The 17,923-nt window shown below is 35.8% G+C and overlaps 2 protein-coding genes across 2 annotated transcripts; both read right to left on the bottom strand.

Annotated features, from left to right (window-relative positions):
• Positions 1 to 1,076: 1,076 nt before the first annotated feature.
• LOC101398491 (olfactory receptor 1165-like) lies at positions 1,077 to 2,170 on the bottom strand. Its single transcript, XM_004443755.2, has one exon. It carries the CDS (start codon positions 2,025 to 2,027, stop codon positions 1,077 to 1,079), a length of 951 nt encoding a protein of 316 aa, XP_004443812.2. The 5' UTR covers positions 2,028 to 2,170.
• A 7,469-nt stretch (positions 2,171 to 9,639) lies between these two features.
• On the bottom strand, positions 9,640 to 16,722 carry LOC101400855 (olfactory receptor 5D3-like). The gene is made up of 2 exons (XM_087423284.1): positions 16,715 to 16,722; positions 9,640 to 10,582 (listed from the first exon to the last, which is right to left on the bottom strand). Exons 1-2 carry the CDS (start codon positions 16,720 to 16,722, stop codon positions 9,640 to 9,642), a joined length of 951 nt encoding a protein of 316 aa, XP_087279410.1.
• Between the last annotated feature and the right edge of the window lie 1,201 nt (positions 16,723 to 17,923).

The following is a 17,923-nucleotide window of genomic DNA, read 5'->3' as shown; positions in this document are numbered from 1 at the left end:
AAAATCATAAACGTAATAAAGTTTCTTGCACAGTTATAACCTGGGGAGTAAAACAAATTGATTTTATATTTCTAAAAAATCACTACCAATGATCTGAGATTCATGCCTTATATACGCTTAAGAAATAGGGAAAGTATATTAATTTGATATTAACCGCTAAAAACCAACTTAATGACAATGATGATTCAGAAAACATCACAGAGATGTGAAGACATAATTCCATTTTGGAGAAAGAAATGACATAACTTACTGACAGATATTTGAGAGAGGCTACAGAATAATAAATCAAAATAAATAATGCCTTCTTTCCTTTGCTTAAGCAACTCAGTAAAGAAAATTGATAGGTGGGAAAAGTTTACTGTTGAGAATGGATGATCAAAAAGTATATTTTCTTAATCTTGGTCTTTTTATCAATGAGTAATGGATATAAGTCTTGTTAGAAATAAATTGAACTTTTCTTTAATATTTAGTATTATTTTCAACACCTTCTATTAAACTGTAATATATTACATTGATACTAAAACAATGAGTGATACAAGTAGAGAGTAGTTAATATTTTCAGCATCTGCCCACTTAAAGTCAGATAATATTTCTCATAATGCAAACTCCCAGATCCTCATTTTACTTGAAATGAAGTTTTAAAGGTAACAAAAATTTCTGTTTTATAGAACTTTCCGAGTCAAGAGATTTGGTTATGAGAACCTGAGTGCAGATCCAGTAAAGGCGGTTATCATCTGTGTTTTTGCAACACTTTTATAAAGCAAAACTTAAATTATAACTTAAGTAATAAGTCTCTAAACATATATCCCTTCTTCATCATTCTGGCTTCCATAATGTCTAACTGGGCGATTTTGAAATGTATTTCTTTCTGAAAGCAGCTGAGATGAAGTGCATCAGAATAGGTTACTCTATACTAATTCCAAGTGGCCTCAGCACTGAAAAACATTGAAAGTGCAATATTTAATTGATTTAAAACATAGTCATACATCTACTTAAAATAAAGGTAAACCATCATGAGCAATATATATGAAAAATTTTGGACATAAGTACAACATAAATACATATACTAATTTGAATTATATTGAGTGAGAAAGCAGTTTGGAGTTGATTAAGCTCCTGACTGCCTCTTTCACATCTTTGTTCCTAAGGCTGTAGATAAGGGGGTTTAGCATGGGGATCATGACTGTAAAAAACACAGTGGCCACTTTGACCAGGAGCCATGAGCTTTTGGAGCTGGGCACACAGTAGAGAAGAAGGATGATCCCGTGGAAAATGGTGATGGCAGTCAGGTGGGAAGCACATGTGGAGAAGGCTTTTCGGAGTCTACCAGTGGAAGGCATCTTGATGATTGTGACAACTAGGACAACATAGAAGGAGAGGATAATCAGGAGGCTACAAGCCTCAGTGAATATAGAAATGACTAAACATGTCATCAGACTGAAGTAGGAGTCAGAATAGGATAAAGAGAGGACAGCAGAATACTCACAGCCAAAGTGATTTATGATATTAGAACCACAGAAGGATAGATCCAAAAGAGAGTATGTGATTGTCAAGGAACATATTCTACCACATGTATAGGTTCCAGCTACAAGGAGGGTGCAGAGTTTATGAGACATAGCAACTGTGTAGAGACGAGGGTTAGTAACAGCCACAAACCGGTCATAGGCCATCACTGCCAACATGAACATTTCTGTAATCACAAATGCACAGCCAAAGAAAAATTGTGCCATGCATCCTTTGAAGGAGATAATTCTGTCTTCCACAACCAAGATTTCTAGCAGTTTGGGTGTGAATACACTGGAATAACAAATATCCAGAAAGGATAGATGGCTGAGAAAAAAGTACATGGGGGTGTGGAGTTTGGGATTGATCCTTGTGACCACAATTATGCCCAGGTTCCCCACCACAGTGACTGTGTAGATGGTCAAGAAAACCAGGAAGAGGGGTGCTTGGAGGTGTGGGTATTCTGAGAAGCCCAGGAGGATGAACGTGCTCACAGAGCTCTGCTTTCCCTCATCCAGTATCATGGCTCTTGATTAAAAAAAAAAAAAAAGTGAGTAAATAAAGGAGAAAAAAAAGAAAATTGAGCAGCAGATCTAAAGAAGGTGGGGTAAGAGGAACCCAGCACAGAGCAGTGTAAACTAGTGAAGGCAATGCGGTCAGCATGCACTCTTGAGTGCTCTGCTCCCCTTTAGACTCCCACTTGAAAACTTACTGACTTTTTGATTAAGGACAATTAGCTTTGTCCTTCAGTAATTTGGTTTTGTCATCTGGAAAACAAAAAAAAAATGTTACTTATCAATAACATTATTTTATATTTTATTTTTAAATGTGTGTGGTACTTACAGCATTGAATACCCCATGATAAAATATAATAGCATGAGAACAAAGGAGACAGAGCAAAATCAGAAAAACATCGAGTACATCAAAGTAGTCATATGATCATGGCAGAAGTGGCTTGGAAATTAAACACTTTTAATACATAAAAAAAAATAGTTAATTTCTTTGGGGAAAAAATGGGGAATGTCATCAGACATTCACAATTCTGTACTGATATATTGAATGTTTACATATTCCAAGTATATCCCATAATCAAGGACGTAGAACATCTACTTAAGATCTTTAAGTGTTCTGGGGAAAAATTCCACTGATAACTATGTTCTCTCAATTACATGCCCACCATATGGTATTTATGAGTCCCTAAATGCTCAATGATTTAAAACCGTCTTCTGAGGAAGTGTTTTGGAGATGTTCTTGAAAGTTTCACATTGACTATCTTCTGTTGGTTATGCAGTCTGTTTGTAGTGCATAGTGCATTAAAAAAGAAAAAAAATCTGCTTATTTACAGTGATTATAAAACACAGAAAAAATGGTACTAAAAAAGAAACATCTTTTACAACAATAACCACAACCCTTTTTCTGATGTGGCAAACTTAGGTGTGGTGGCCAATGAGGAATGAAAAAATGTGTAAGATTCAAAAATATAGATATTTTATTTTTGTAAGCCAACAGGAGTTTGAATATTAGAAATTTCACTATTGAACCCCAAAAAATTGATTTCAGAAATGAATATGGAGATGCAATGAATATGATGCTGCCATCTTGAACCCACCTGTGAACTGGCACCACTTTTAGCTTTTCTTTTAACAAGCAACAACCTGTCATCAAATGTCCCACTAATCCCAGGCTCAGAGCATCAGCTGTGCAGCTATATTCCCCACCACTTAGAAGATAGGATTGATCTTCTGTGAACTGCGTGTATTTAGTCACATGTATTGATAAAAAAGTCTTCTCTAAATTCAGGAACTTAGATTACTTTTATTGGGTCACATCCGTGCAAGTTAAGAGTTTTGAGATACAATCTGCTACTAAAAAGTAGAAAAGAAAGCAAGCTAGATGAGTCCATTATATCAGTAAAGGTTCTAGAATTTCGATTAGGAAAGAATCCCTGGAATTGTTAGATCATGCTCTACCTAATAGAAACTAAGTAGATCTTTGCTAAAGATTCTAAAACAAGATTAAGACAACTGTTACCAAAACTGATGGTACAGTTAAAAAGCAGAGAATGCCTCAATATTTTCACATACCTTGTGTTCAGTCTTCATTAGCAATACTTCTGCTGCCCTTTCCTTACGTTAATGCTCCTGTCCTCACAGCTGATGATCCCTCTTCAAAATGTTAGTTCACCTTCCCAAAGCAATAACCATTACAGTGAATTCTATGTTGGAAAATTTCTGTTAACTAGTATTCTTCCTACTGTATTTTCTGGTACTTTCCAGGTCCAAATGGATCTAAATCTATCTCCGGAGTTTACAGAAATTAAATATAACCCCCTTTTACGTTATAGACCTTCAAATATGTGAAGACATTTAAAATGAATCTCTTGCTCTTTTTCTCTAGGTACATATTTTTAGCATTGGTTTTATGTACGTGTCTGTTCTCCATTTTCTTCCTCACACTGATTTCTAAATACTCCAGAAAGTCTACTCAATGTTCTGTGTATACTATTGACCCCTCTGAGGTGATACTGAAGCTAGAACTAAACATATCTTCTTAGGAATATCCTGCCAGGCTAAGAGATAATGAACTCAGCAATCTGTTTTGACTTGCTACATACCTAACAATGCCTAACTGAGCACTCGTCGTCAAGTATTTGAGTGTGAGGTCAATTTACTGCCTTGCCAAGCTTTGTCCATGATTTACCAGTAAGCAACAAATCCCATGCATGTGCAGTTGCAGTTTTCAGCCAGAGTTGAGGACTGTGCATTTATTATTAAATTTCATACATTGTTTGATTCTTTTATTCTCCTCTTGCTGCCTGCATGATCTTCCATTCTAATTGGCTTCACTGCTAACCACACTGTTTCCTGTCTTGACTCAGGACACTCTGCCTGAAAGCCCTTTGCTGTTTCTTCAGTTTCCATCAATATTACCAATCATCAGTGCCAATTCCATTCTATTACTATTTGGGGTATTTGTTAAATTTTTGATAAATATTCTTTCACCCCCACTTTTTTTTTTTTTTTTAAGATTTTATTTATTTATTTTTTCCCCCAAAGCCCCAGTAGATAGTTGTATGTCATAGCTGCACATCCTTCTAGTTGTTGTATGTGGGACGCAGTCTCAGCATGGCCGGAGAAGCAGCACGTCGGTGCGAGCCCGGGATCCGAACCCGGGTCGCCAGCACTGGAGCGCGCTCACTTAACCACCAAGCCACGGGGCCGGCCCCTCACCTCCACTTTTGAAGAGCACACATGTTCTGTTCAACATGTTGTGCTCAACACAAACTTGAAGTAAAAGAGTTATGAGGAGTCTTAACCTAGAAGAGTTCAAGATCACTGATGATGAATGTAACACTTCCTCATCCATCTCACAATCATTCGAGGGCCAGGCTACATTTTATATTTATTAGTTTAAAAATAAAACAGGTACTAAAAATGCATTAAGAAGATAATAATTGTTAAGATAACGTTATGGTGATAATTTTATCAAAGTTGTTAGGGTATTGTTTTTAACTAACTTAGCTTGGTACCTGAGTGTAAGACTGAGGTTAAATGAATAAATTGCATCTTTGTTCACAGCTTGGAAAAAGGAAAATAAACATCCCATTTATTTTTTCTTGTCATAAACTTTTCTTATAAAACTCAAATATCAGCCTTTTTTTTTTCTTCTCATTCAGAGAAGAGACTAATTTGAATGGATGGAGAAAAGGCACCATCACATCCTGCCATTTTGTAAAGAACGTGGACTTAAGGAAACAGTTCTCATTAGCTCAGATTCACCCTTTGTCATTTATTATATATCTAGCTTTGGCAAATTGTTTGATTTTAAGAGCCTCAATTTTATCATCTATGAAATGTGGATAATAACACTATGCTAGGTCATTTAATATTACCATGAACATCTTAAATAAGGTTTGACTTTAAATTATCTGAGAACAAAATCTACATTTAGCTAAAGTGTCCACAAATATCAGCTCCCTTCCACCATGATATTTTAATGCTGTTGCTCTCCAAAACAATAGCATCAGTTTCAAGTTTTGAAAAAGTTGGCAAAACAAATTTGGAAAGTCATTTTAAAAAGGGTTTTATGTCCTGAACTCCTTTTAATTTCAGATTTTTCACTCAGTCTGGGACTCACAATTGTATCCATTTCTAATCCACTGATATACGATCTTCATGGTCCCTTCCTTTGCTAACCCCATCTGGTTCTTTCTGACTCTCTTTTTGCCATCTCCTATCTATCTTTGATTGTGGAAAAGGCAATCAAGGAAAAACGAAAAAAGAGACATATTCAAAATATACCTCCCTCTTCATTTCCACTGTGATCAACTATCTACTCTTCTGGATACAAGATTTCTAACTATGCTGCCACACTACAGTTCAATCTGCAAGATTAACTTTTGTGGACTCTCCCTTAGCCTGGAATGCAATAGTGTAGAGGTTTTGGAAGGCATTTTATACTAAAGGAATCAAATTGAAACTCATTAGCCTGGATTTCTATGTTTCTAGGAACTATATAACCATATCCTTTTGTCAACTCAAGACTTCGTTCACATGGTATTTTAAGTCCTTACTGTACAAAAACAAGTCGTTTCTATCTTCTAATCTTCCACTATGTATGCCTCTGAAATGGCACCTCTCCCCTTGTTCTCTCACAGTGTCATCACTTCACAGTTACTACACAGCTCTTCCAGGAGAACATTGCTGGTTAATCTAAACATCTTTTCTCTTACTCTATTTCCTTTCCCTCATAACATCACAGCATGCCTGGTCTGGCAAACCTTGCTATTTTTATGGGTACGCGTATGTCTGTGTGCATATGGGTGTGTGTGTCGGGGGGATGGTGTTAGCTTTTTCCCTGAAGAATATCACTCCTTTAGGACAAGACTTACGCTTAACATTTCTTCCATGACCCCTAATGTGCTTAACATAGACATATTTTCAAGCTCAGGACAATGGTCCTGGGAAGAATAAAAGTAGAATTTAGGCTGCTGATTATAACCACTAGCCAGTGGATATTGCTGTTAGCTCATATAGATTTTTCCCGTCAAAAATTTGCTAGATTCCAAGATCTCTCACTTCAGAATGAAAAGACGACCCTACGTAGAATCAACTCACCAAAAGCCATATATTCCTGATGTGTTTTTTCTTGAGGTCCTCCTTGCTAGTATTAATAAGCTGCATACATATTCTGTTTCAAAACAGAAATTTTCCTTTAAAATTTTCCAGTCCTTTAGTCAGACAGTTGGTAGTTCTTGCAAGATATGACTTAATGAAGATACTAATAAATGTCATTTTTGCCTCTGTCAAGAAATTTTAGAGGAGGCATAGAGATGTCCTTGAGGAATAGACAAACCTGGAAACTATACTCCATGGTCGTGTTGTTTGTTTTGTATCTAACTACCTGACCCTGGGGACACAGGCCCTGGAGACTCCTGACAGAGCTTGTTATCATGAGCTACAAACAAAATAATTAGGGGAAACTTCCTCTTCTGCAACTTGGAATATAATTTCTTCTAAATCATTAACATGTGGGCCTTTATGTCTTAAAAAATACTTTACTTCTGTATAGAGGCTATAATTCTTAAAATCATGAAAAATTATCGTCACATCTATTCCAATGACTCCATAATTATAGTTGATATGAGATGCTTTTTAGTCTCTTTATTTTGCTTAAGTGTTGGCACATATATTTATATAGAAACACATTTAACATTTTACTGTACATATTTTTACATTCAACTATTTAGGCTTATTGTTTGTTACATCCTGAATATGCATTCCTTCAGCTGGGTTTGGGAGAGTGGGGGTGTGTAATTTATCCCCATCTTGGCTATAGACCCAGCTGTATTCTTCAGTTCGGCCATAGGGGTCATAGTGTTGATATTTTAAATCCATCTATGTGATTTCTGCACCTACTCTTCCAGGACACAGATCAGGAAAGAAAGAAAGTGGTGTTAAATATTGACCTATCCTGACACAGGCCTTCAAGGAAAAACAGTCACATTTATACGTACTACAGCCAAAATTGTAAAAGAAGAATCCATAGATTTTTTTAAAAAAATTTTTGCATTACCTCGTGTAATTTAATTACTCATTCAAGAGTGGTTACCAAAATAAACGAACATCCTGTTCTACAAGGATTTTGCAACTATTCACACTTTTTTGCTTCTGTTTTATTTTCCACTAAAAGACAGAAAATTAGAGTACCAGATTACAAGTTACTTAACTTCGAAATAAATATTTAAGAAAATTATATTTTAATTTTTATCCTAGAAAACTTACTGAATATACCAAATGTGGCATGATGCATGCTCAAACTTCCTAAATCCTTTTTGTATTTTTAAAAAGATCTTTACTAAACTACACACACATACACACACGCGCACACACAGATTTTTATAGTACCTGATAGGGACAGTTACTTATGTCCTCCAATTGATAAACAACTAAAAATTAAGGTAAATCCTTTATTACTATTGCTATACAATATATGTGTTGAGAATGTGGCTGTATGTCCCTAAAAAGTAAGTTACATAAGACACATGATTTGATGTAAAGCAATCTGGTAAAGAGCATTCAATTTCCATATGGAAATAAAACTCTAAATCATGGGAAGAAACAAGTAACATTTAATGGGTTGAATTAGAACCATAACACATGGATATTGCTCTACTCTCTGCTTGTAAACCTTCATCATGATTAGTAAGACCCACGTAGAAAAGATAAGTTCTTATGTTTAATCTCAACCCGTCATTTGCTTAAAGCAATGCAATGACCTATCAGTTATTAGAAAACTTTGGTAAAACCTGTCCCAGTCATGGCTTATCAGTTACCTGCCATCGAGTTACCTGGCATTATCAAGAAAGCATGTGTTCCTTGAGGTAAATGTTTTAGTCAACCTTCAGCAGAGTTTGAGCTAACTTCTACACTTCTCTCTATGCCCCTGACCACTGACTTGGAATTTTACAGTTCTACAAGAGGTAGATGACTTTCTCACACTTTGACTTTGGACTTAGCAGTGTGTTTTGCTTTGATTCAGAAAATATTAACACATGAGACACAAACAGGGGCTTGAAATATGCTTTTGTTGTTGGGCCTATTTTATTGAGACTCAATATTCAACATAGACCATTAGCCAAATGGTCCAACGAAGACGACATACAAACAGGCCTGTAGATTGAAGGTTAGTTCATCTGGTTAGTTCAGTCTCGACACTCAAGTGACCCAGTTGGTATCAGCAAGCTACCTCAACCAAGTGACTGATTCAAAATGATTGTCATTGTTGTATCCCCCTGGAGTTCATGATTGTTTGCTTTCTGTCTATAAATCACTAGTGCCTGAATAAGATCTATGCATTGTATTATATATACTGGTTGCTGTATTGTACTCTCATGGGGAAAACTGAGTAAAAGACACTGGGGTCTGTCTATATTATTTATTACAACTTAAAATAAATTTAAAATTATGTCAATAAAATTTCCATAAAATAAATTAAAAATTATACAACCACATTGACATGAATGGAAATCCAATGTGATGGGCACATTTCCAAAATGTGTATCATTTTCTTCTGCTAGTACATAGAAAGAAAATATTATATATTTGGTTATACTGCCAATTATGATTTAACTACACCATATTCTGGACTTTATAAGGGAGATATATTTCTTATTTACTTTTGCTTGTCTGTGAATCTTTCAGCACTAATGTAGTTCTTACGGAACTAAATAAAATCATTTTTAGATATTTAGGGTTTTATGTTGAACAGCTCTTAATGTACTACTTTTATTTGAAGAAGTAAAATTCCCCACTGTAAGCTATAACCCTTCAGATCACCTCAAAGATCCCACATGACTTAAATTGAACTTAAATCTGTCCTGGGCAATCAGACAATCATGTATACTAACACAGAGACCTTTATATTCCAATTCCAATTTCTGAATCAAAAACTTAGTTTAAGTAGTCTAAACTTTTACCCCTAACATTATTAGTAATGTTAAAATTATTTTACTAAACATTAGAGGGACCATATATTGGACTGTCAATTACAAGCTTACCATAGATTCATGTACTGCTTTGTTATTGAAAAACTCTTACCAGTAACCTCAAAAGGAAATAATGAATATTTCTCTCTTTACATTTTATTACACAAGAATTTAGTATTGATTAACTTGTTGACTGTATCTTTCACATCTTTGTTCCTGAGGCTGTAGATCAGTGGATTCAGCATGGGGATGACCACTGTGTAAAAGACAGAGGCTTCCTTGACCATGAGCCATGAACTTTTGGAGTTAGGAACACAGTAGAGAAAAAGGATGCTTCCATGGAAAATGGTAATGGTGGTTAGGTGGGAGGCACACGTGGAGAAGGCTTTGTGGCGCCCCTCAGTTGAAGGCATCTTCATGACAGTGATAAAAATGAAAACATAGGAAGTAAGAATGATCATCAGGCTGCTTATTTCATTGAATGTGGCAGAGACTAAAATGATCTTCTGGTTAATGTATGGATCAGAACAGGAAGCAGCAACAATGGCGGTGTGCTCACAGCCAAAGTTATTTATGAAGTTACTTTCACAAAAGGATAAGGTCAACAAAAAGTATGTGTATATTAAAGAACAGGCTATACCCCAAGAGCATGAAGCACCCACCAACGAGGAACAAAGCTTCTGAGACATTACAACTGTGTAGAGAAGAGGGTTACAAACTGCCACAAATCGGTCATATGCCATCACTGCCAACATGAACGTTTCCGTCACCACAAGTATGCATGCAAAGAAGAACTGCATGATGCACCCTGTGAAGGAGATGGTTCTGTCTTCCACAACCAAGTTTTCTAATAATTTGGGTATGACTGCTGTAGCATAACAGAAATCAACAAAAGATAAGTGGCTGAGAAAAAAGTACATGGGGGTATGGAGTTTGGGATGGATCTTGATTATCACGATCATGCCCAGGTTCCCCAGCACAGTGACTGTGTAGACGGTCAGGAACACCAGGAACAGGGGCACCTGGAGTTCTGGATATTCTGAGAAGCCCAAGAGAACAAAGGTGACTCCACCACTCCGGTTTTCTTGGTTCCTGTGGGCAAAATATGAAAGATGATCCAGAGAAGTAAGAGCCAAAATTTGAAATAGATAAAAGAATAGAAGAAATGTTGAGAGGCTCAGTGGGTCTCTATTAAGAGTATTGCTGAAAATGCTAGACTTCCACTGTTACATTATATCAAAAGTTAGTCTTCACTTGTGTGACGATTACACAGTAAATAAGAATTTTGTGTGAGTGGAATAATCAAAAACAAAGTTAAGACAGGTATAGCGAAAAACAAAGTAGATCTTGCTATATTTCAAATAATAAAACTCAGTTTCATCATAGACAGTTAACAGGAGAAGGGCTGATCTAACTCTGCTGAATCTGAGCTTACTAAAAATAGTTGTATTGGAGGAAATACATATCATGAGTTTCTACAGTTTCTTCCCTGCCTCACCTCTTAAGCTGTGAGGTAATTAACTTATGTTTGTTAAATTTTATTTTTAATGCTAACATTCCTACAAAATGATCAATTTAATAGTTTCTTGGTTGCTCTATATTCTTTTCAGTGCCCTTCTGGCTCCTAGTAACTCAAGAGTCTCAACACATTCTGTGCTGTAGAAGTATTGTAATCTTTTCACTCATGCTGAACTAATTTTGAAAATATTTAAATGCTATTATTGATGGCATATTACATTATTCATCAGGAGGTGTTCACAACAAAATATGTGCTGTGTCTGCAGTGATAATAGTTGAAACTATATTGAATAAAAATCGCTTCATTTTCCAATGTGGTAAATTTCGTAAGTTAGGTAAGTGACAAACAATAAGAACTATGAAAGTACAGGGCAATGCATATAAATTTCAGGCTGCAGCAAAAATTAAGTTTATAGCTTTTCCAAGGACCAGTGTCAAGGACCAGAGACCCACTTCAAACAGGACACCATAATATTTCTTGAATATTACTTGTTACTGCTAGGTGTTTCCTGAATAGTAAAATGAGTATAGTAATAATATAAAATTTAAGTCACTAGAAAGGAAGTAGGTACTTTGGTAATGAATTTAAGCTATAAGACATGATGTGATGCACAGTAGCTAATCAGCTTTCTTATTTATTGGATTTATGAGCAATTGGTATGATTTCAAAATCCTTATTTGATTGTGAAAATCAGGCCCAAGCATGGACAACTGTCAACAGGTGGGAAGATTTGGGAATACAATGTAGAAATTCTTCCCTACAGAACCCACACAACAGAAATACTGTAGGATTTCTTTGGGCACGTCATCTAAGATGCGTAATTAGTGTTCCCCATTCTCCTACAGGTTTTTTGATCACTCTATAGTTTCCTCTGATTCCCACATTCTTCTGCCTGTAGGAAAGATATCTTCCAAAAACCAATCCCATGACAGATCATTCCTCTGTAAAAATCCTTAATAAATTGTTAGCACTGGGAAGCTAGATTATGGTCATATTTTCCAGCCACATTCCTTCAATTTAAAATATTCTATGCAAAATTGCAAGAACAATTTTCCATGATTACTTTAGACTTACAGCCAATGACTTTTAACATTCCAGATACTTTTTATTAGTCAATACATGAAATTTACATTGTTCAGCCTGGCTTTTCCAAAAATTCTTGTATCTATAAATTCAACCTCATTACCACTTAACAGATTCTTTTTTAGTCATGGTGAATTTATCAAGCTCTGTTACATAGCACATGCTCATTGCTTGTAGTTTACTTTCCCATTTTATTCTGACTCTTATAATGTTTTATTTTACTACCTACTATTACCACCATTGCTCATTGTTTCTTCTCCTTTTTATACATAGAAACATTAATATATATAACTCACAATTACTGTATGTCATATCGTATCATTTACAAACATGGTTGTTATTGGCACTTCCTTCCTCAGAGATTAAAGAAATGTGAAGACAGGGCCCATTTTTTTTATTATTCTCTATTTGCCAAAATTTTTATTTCATTGCTGGCTACATTCTGGGAACCCAATGAGAAAATTAGGATGAATATCATTTGAAAGAAATAAGGAATCAGAATATAATATCATCAATCCTCTCCTAGCCAAACTAAGTGGATTTGTGGGCACTTAGTTCTACACATGTGTTTGTCTACTGCAAAGACTACCGGGACTCCATATTTTCCTTCTAAAGTAAAACAAAAGAAAATTGAATCAACTCACCTAAGTACAGAAGCACTTGAGTGAGTCATTTACTGAAGAATTTTTTGCTAATGTTAATGAACTCCAGGAGTGTTCCTGCTTGGCATTTAATTAATAGAAACAGGTCTGAAAAGAGTAGTAGGATTCCACAGAATATTTCATTAAATGTTTGCTATGAGTTACTTCTTTTCCAAGCTACTAGGAAAACTTAGAGATACCAGAGATAAGATCACACCTTAGAACCAAATTCTAACACCGAACTGTGTTACAAATATATGAATCAAGACCTTAGGGATGTGGGGACTAGAGACTATCACTGAGGTATTGCTTTGCAGACTGCAATTTGAGTAATTAGATGTAACACTGTGCCATGTGATATCTTAGCTGTATATTACTTTCCTAAAGACCTCCTGGGGCATTTGTATTATCAACTTTCCTCAATAAATCTTAAGAAAAATAAACAAGACTGTATATATCTTAACTTTACATGGATGTATAAAACAGAAATGTGCAAGGGAAAAAAGCATCTATAAGACAACAGCTAGAGAGAGCAATTATTAATTGATGTTGAATTTATTTTTCTAATTTCTTATGAAGGTATATCTGTGTTCCCATGTTTCTAAATATAAACCTGCCTAAACAATGTCACATTGTTTATTTTTTCTTTGTTAATTAGTAATATATTGCAAACCATTTTCTATTTACACTCGGTTTTATTAATAAAAAACAATTTGTATTGGCCTTTTAAATGCAGTACAGTGCTCTCAGATGTTCATACTTACTAGTGAATCTGGAAAACAATTTTGGATTATATGTTTTCTAAAAATACCAAGTTATAGAAAGGACTGATATATTCACTAAGTTTGGTAAATCTATCCATTATGCTTAAAAAGACAAATCAAACTTCCCAGTAGCTTGATACAGTAGATGATTATTTCTCACTAGGGCAAGGCCAAAAATGCATTCCTACATACTGACAGCTCTGCTCCTTAGAGTGTTACAGGGGCTCAGGTTTCTCCCAACTTGTGGCTCACCATCACTATGGTGCTTCTGAGTTTATGGTTCTCTTTTGTAAGTGAAGAAGAAGCAATCATGGAATGACTCTGTAAATACCTCTTTAGAAAAGCTGGATCTCATTGAAGCTGACCTCACACAGCACAGAGGGAAATCAAGGTCAAGAGAGGGTGAGCAGTCTCAGAAACAGTACACCTGAGGAACTACAGAAAAAAAGTGATATGGATCTATGTTCATCAGGGACAGTGGCCTGTACTTTTCTTGCAGTGTCTTTGTCTAGCTTTGGTATCAGGGCAATGTTGGGCTCATAAAATTAGTTTGGAAGTTTTCCCTCTACTTTTTGGAAGAGTTTAAGAAGGATTGATGTTAATGCTTCTTTAAATGTTTGGTAGAATCCTCAACAAAAGACCAGCAAATTGAATCTGACAACATACTAAAAGAATTATACAACATGACCTGGTGAGAGTTTTCCAGGAATACAAATCTGGTTCAGTATAGGACAACCAATCAGTGCAATATACAACATTAATAGAACAGAGGAATAAAACCACAAGATCATCTCAATTGACAGAGAAAAAGCATGTGACAAATTCAAACACTCTTTCATGATAAAAACATTCAGAAAACTAGTACTAGTAGGGATCTTTCTAAACCTAATAAAGGCTATTATGAAACTAAAAAAAGGCCATTTATGAAAAATCCACAGGTAGCATATAAAATAGTTAAAGATTGAAAATTTTCCACTAAGATGAGGAAGAGGGCAAGGATTCAGGTTTCACCACCATTGGCCATTTTGTACTGGAAGTTCCAGCCAGTGTAATTTGGCTATAAAAATAAATAAAAGGAGTCCAAGTTGGAAAGAAGTTAAACTATCTCTATTCATGGGATATATCTGTATCTATATCTACATCTAGATATCTATATCTAGGTATCTATATCTACATTTATATCTATCTTCCAAAGAATTAACAACAAAAAACTGCTCACACTAATAAATAAATTTCCTGGTACAAAATAAGCATACAAAAATCAGTTGTGTTTCTATAAGGCAGAGATGAGCAATCTTTTAAGGAAATTAAGAAGATAATTCCATTTAAGTAGCATCTAACAGAATGAAATATCTAGAGACAGGTTTAACTGTGAGATGAAAGCCTTGTACACTGAAAACTACAAAACACTGCTGAAACAAATGAGAGAACATCTAAGTAAATGAAAAGATAGTGTGTGTTCATAGTGAAGGAAACTGGAATATGTTATCCTAAAACATGCCCCTTTGACATAAAAATTATTTTGAGCTGAAGGCAAGCAGGAAGCAGCAAATGCAGGAAAAGCTCACTCTACCCTCCCTGTTTCAGCCAAAAGGCAGAATATAAATTCTCCATTACTGGACACAGACTCTCACCAGCTCAAAGGCACCGAAGGAATCTGCGAACAAACCTTACTCCATTGGTTTCCATCCATGTATTTACCTTCCCACATTTGCCACCCTGCGAAGCCTAAAACTGCTTTCCTTTGTCCTGTCATTTCTTTCTGAATGCATTGTTCTTGAAGATGCGATCTAAGCCACAGTTCTAGGGCCTGCCTTTTAGTTTCTCTATGTTGAGGTTTCTCCCATGTGATGTGCACTGCATGCATTAATTGTTTGTTTCTCTCCTGTTAATCTACCTTTTTGTTACAAATCCCCAGCTAAAAAATTAAAATGAATAGAGGTACAGTTTTGCCTCCCCTACAATAGCTTGGAAGATTTAATATTGTTAAGTTGGCAATCCTACCACAAGTTATGTATAGTTGCAATGCAGTCCTTACAAAAATTCCAAAGGTAATTTTGTGGAAATAGAAACTGATCCTCAAATTCATAAAGAAGTCCAGGGGGCCTGAATAGCTAAAACAACCTTGAAAGAGAAGAAATTTGGGGGACTCACAATTCCTGATTTTGCAACTTAACCACAAAGCTACAGTGTAGTACTAGGAAAAGGATAAATATATCAACTAAGAGAGTAGAATTGAAAATCTAGAAATAAACCCGTGTATCTATGGAGCATTGATTTTCAACAGGGTGCCCAGAACATTCAATGGGGAAAGTATAGTTTTTCAATAAATGGTGCCTGGATATTCACATGTAAAATAAGGAGGATGGACACCTACATCATATCATATACAATAATTAACTCAAAACTGAACTGACAAGAAATTTCCACATATTGAGGTATATGGGTCGGCTATGCTGGTTTAAAACTTATTCAGCTTGAACTATAGAAGCCTGACTTATGGCCTATCAAACATACTTGGTATATCTGCTTTAACAGTTAAAGTAAAAGAATGCACTCTTTGAAGATAAGAATGCATACTTCCCCTCCTACGATGCCAGTATCCATAACACCTGTATCAGTACTCCTAAGGATAAGTTCTCTTTCCCAGACATCAGGGACATGTTGTCCTGCTAATTTGCAACTGAATACCTCTTTGAAACATCGATGAATATGTATCCTAGACATGTTTAATGTACGTTCTTTGTTCTAAAAAGGTATAAAACTGTACTGAAAACCATGCTTCTCTGGAATGCTTTCTTCCTATGTGGAGACTGCTTTCCTGGGTTATAATTCTCAGCTTTGCTCAAAAAAACTCTCCTTGGGGGCTTGCCTGGTGATGTAGTGGTTAAGTTCACGTGCTCCGCTTCGGCAGCCTGGGGTTCACAGTTTTGGATCTCGGGTGCGGACCTACACAGTGCTCATCAAGCCATGCTGTGGCAGCATCCCATATACAAAATAGAGGAAGATTGGCACAGATGTTAGCTTCAGGGCTAATCTTCCTCAGCAAAAAAAAAAAAATTCACCTTATCTCTCCTATCTATAGAATTGTTATGGGTAAATTGCATTGACAGAACAAATACCTAAATATAAGAGCAAAAACTATAAAACTCTTAGAAGAAAAACGGGTAAATTTTCGTGGCCTGGGATTTGGCAATGGATTCTTAGATATGAAAACAAAAGCATTAGCAACAAAAGAAAAAATAGCTACATTGCACTTCACAAAATTTAAAACATTTGTGCATCAAAAAGCATTATCAATAAGGTGAACAAAAAGCCTACAAATAGGAGAAAAGATTTGTAAATCATATATCTGATAATAGTCTAATATCCAGAATATATATAGGACTCTTAGAATTCAACAACAAAAAGTCAAACGAGATATATAACAAAGTTTACAAATGTCTAACAAGCACATGAAAATATGCTCAACATCTTTGGTTTTAGGAAAATGCAAATCAATACCATAATGAGATACCACTTCATACCCACTGGGATGACTCTAATTAAAAAAAGAAAAGAAAACATATAATGGCAAGTGTTGGCAAGGATGTGGAGCAACTGGAACTGTCATACATTTCTGGTGGGAATGCAAAATGGTTCAGACACTGTGGAAATCAGTGTTGTTGCTCCTAATATAGATAAATATAGAATTACTATTAGACCCAATGTATAGTAAAAAATTTTGCCCTGCACAAAGAGAAGTTGGCCTTTGCCCTCAGTTTCTGGGAGGTAATTATGTCTACCTGGTAGTAGTGTCTGTTTAGGGAGGGAGACTGGCCACACCTGATATCAAGGCAGGGCTGGCCATGTTAGACAATCTTAAGGCAGGGGCTGCCCAGGTCAGAAAGATTAACCATGTGATTTAGGGTGGAGGCTTCTATGTATGGCATATCAGTCAACCTGGAGGCTGAGATCAACCATTTGGGCAATCAATCAATTGATCAAAGTTATGTAACAGAGTCCTAATAAAAACTGAACACTGAGGCTTGTGTGAACTTCCCTGGTTGGCGATAATCCACGTGTATTGTACAATGTTAATGCTAGGATGGTAACGTATCCTGAGGACAATGGAAGTTTCTCTCTTGTACCCCTCCTAGACTCTGTCAAATATGTCGCTTCCCTTGAGTTATTGACTGGTATCCTTATCTGGTGATGAACCATAACTATGAGTATAGTTGTTGGTGACTCGTTTGAAATTTCTAGGAAATTAATGTACCTAAGAGTGGTTTTGGAAATTCCTCAGACTTGCAATTTGTGTCAGAAGCAAGTATAGTATTAGATGTTGTGCCCTTAAACCTCAGAGTCTGGCTAACTCCAGGTACCCAACAATTCCACTCCTAGGTATATACCAAATAGAATTGATAACAGGCACTCAGACAAATAC

Source organism: Ceratotherium simum, chromosome 34, assembly GCF_057802395.1.
Source record: "Ceratotherium simum simum isolate JZ-2026a chromosome 34, ASM5780239v1, whole genome shotgun sequence".
NCBI classification, from domain to species: domain Eukaryota; kingdom Metazoa; phylum Chordata; class Mammalia; order Perissodactyla; family Rhinocerotidae; genus Ceratotherium; species Ceratotherium simum.
Note: the sequence above shows the minus strand (reverse complement) of the source record. Positions and strands in the feature narration are given on the sequence as shown.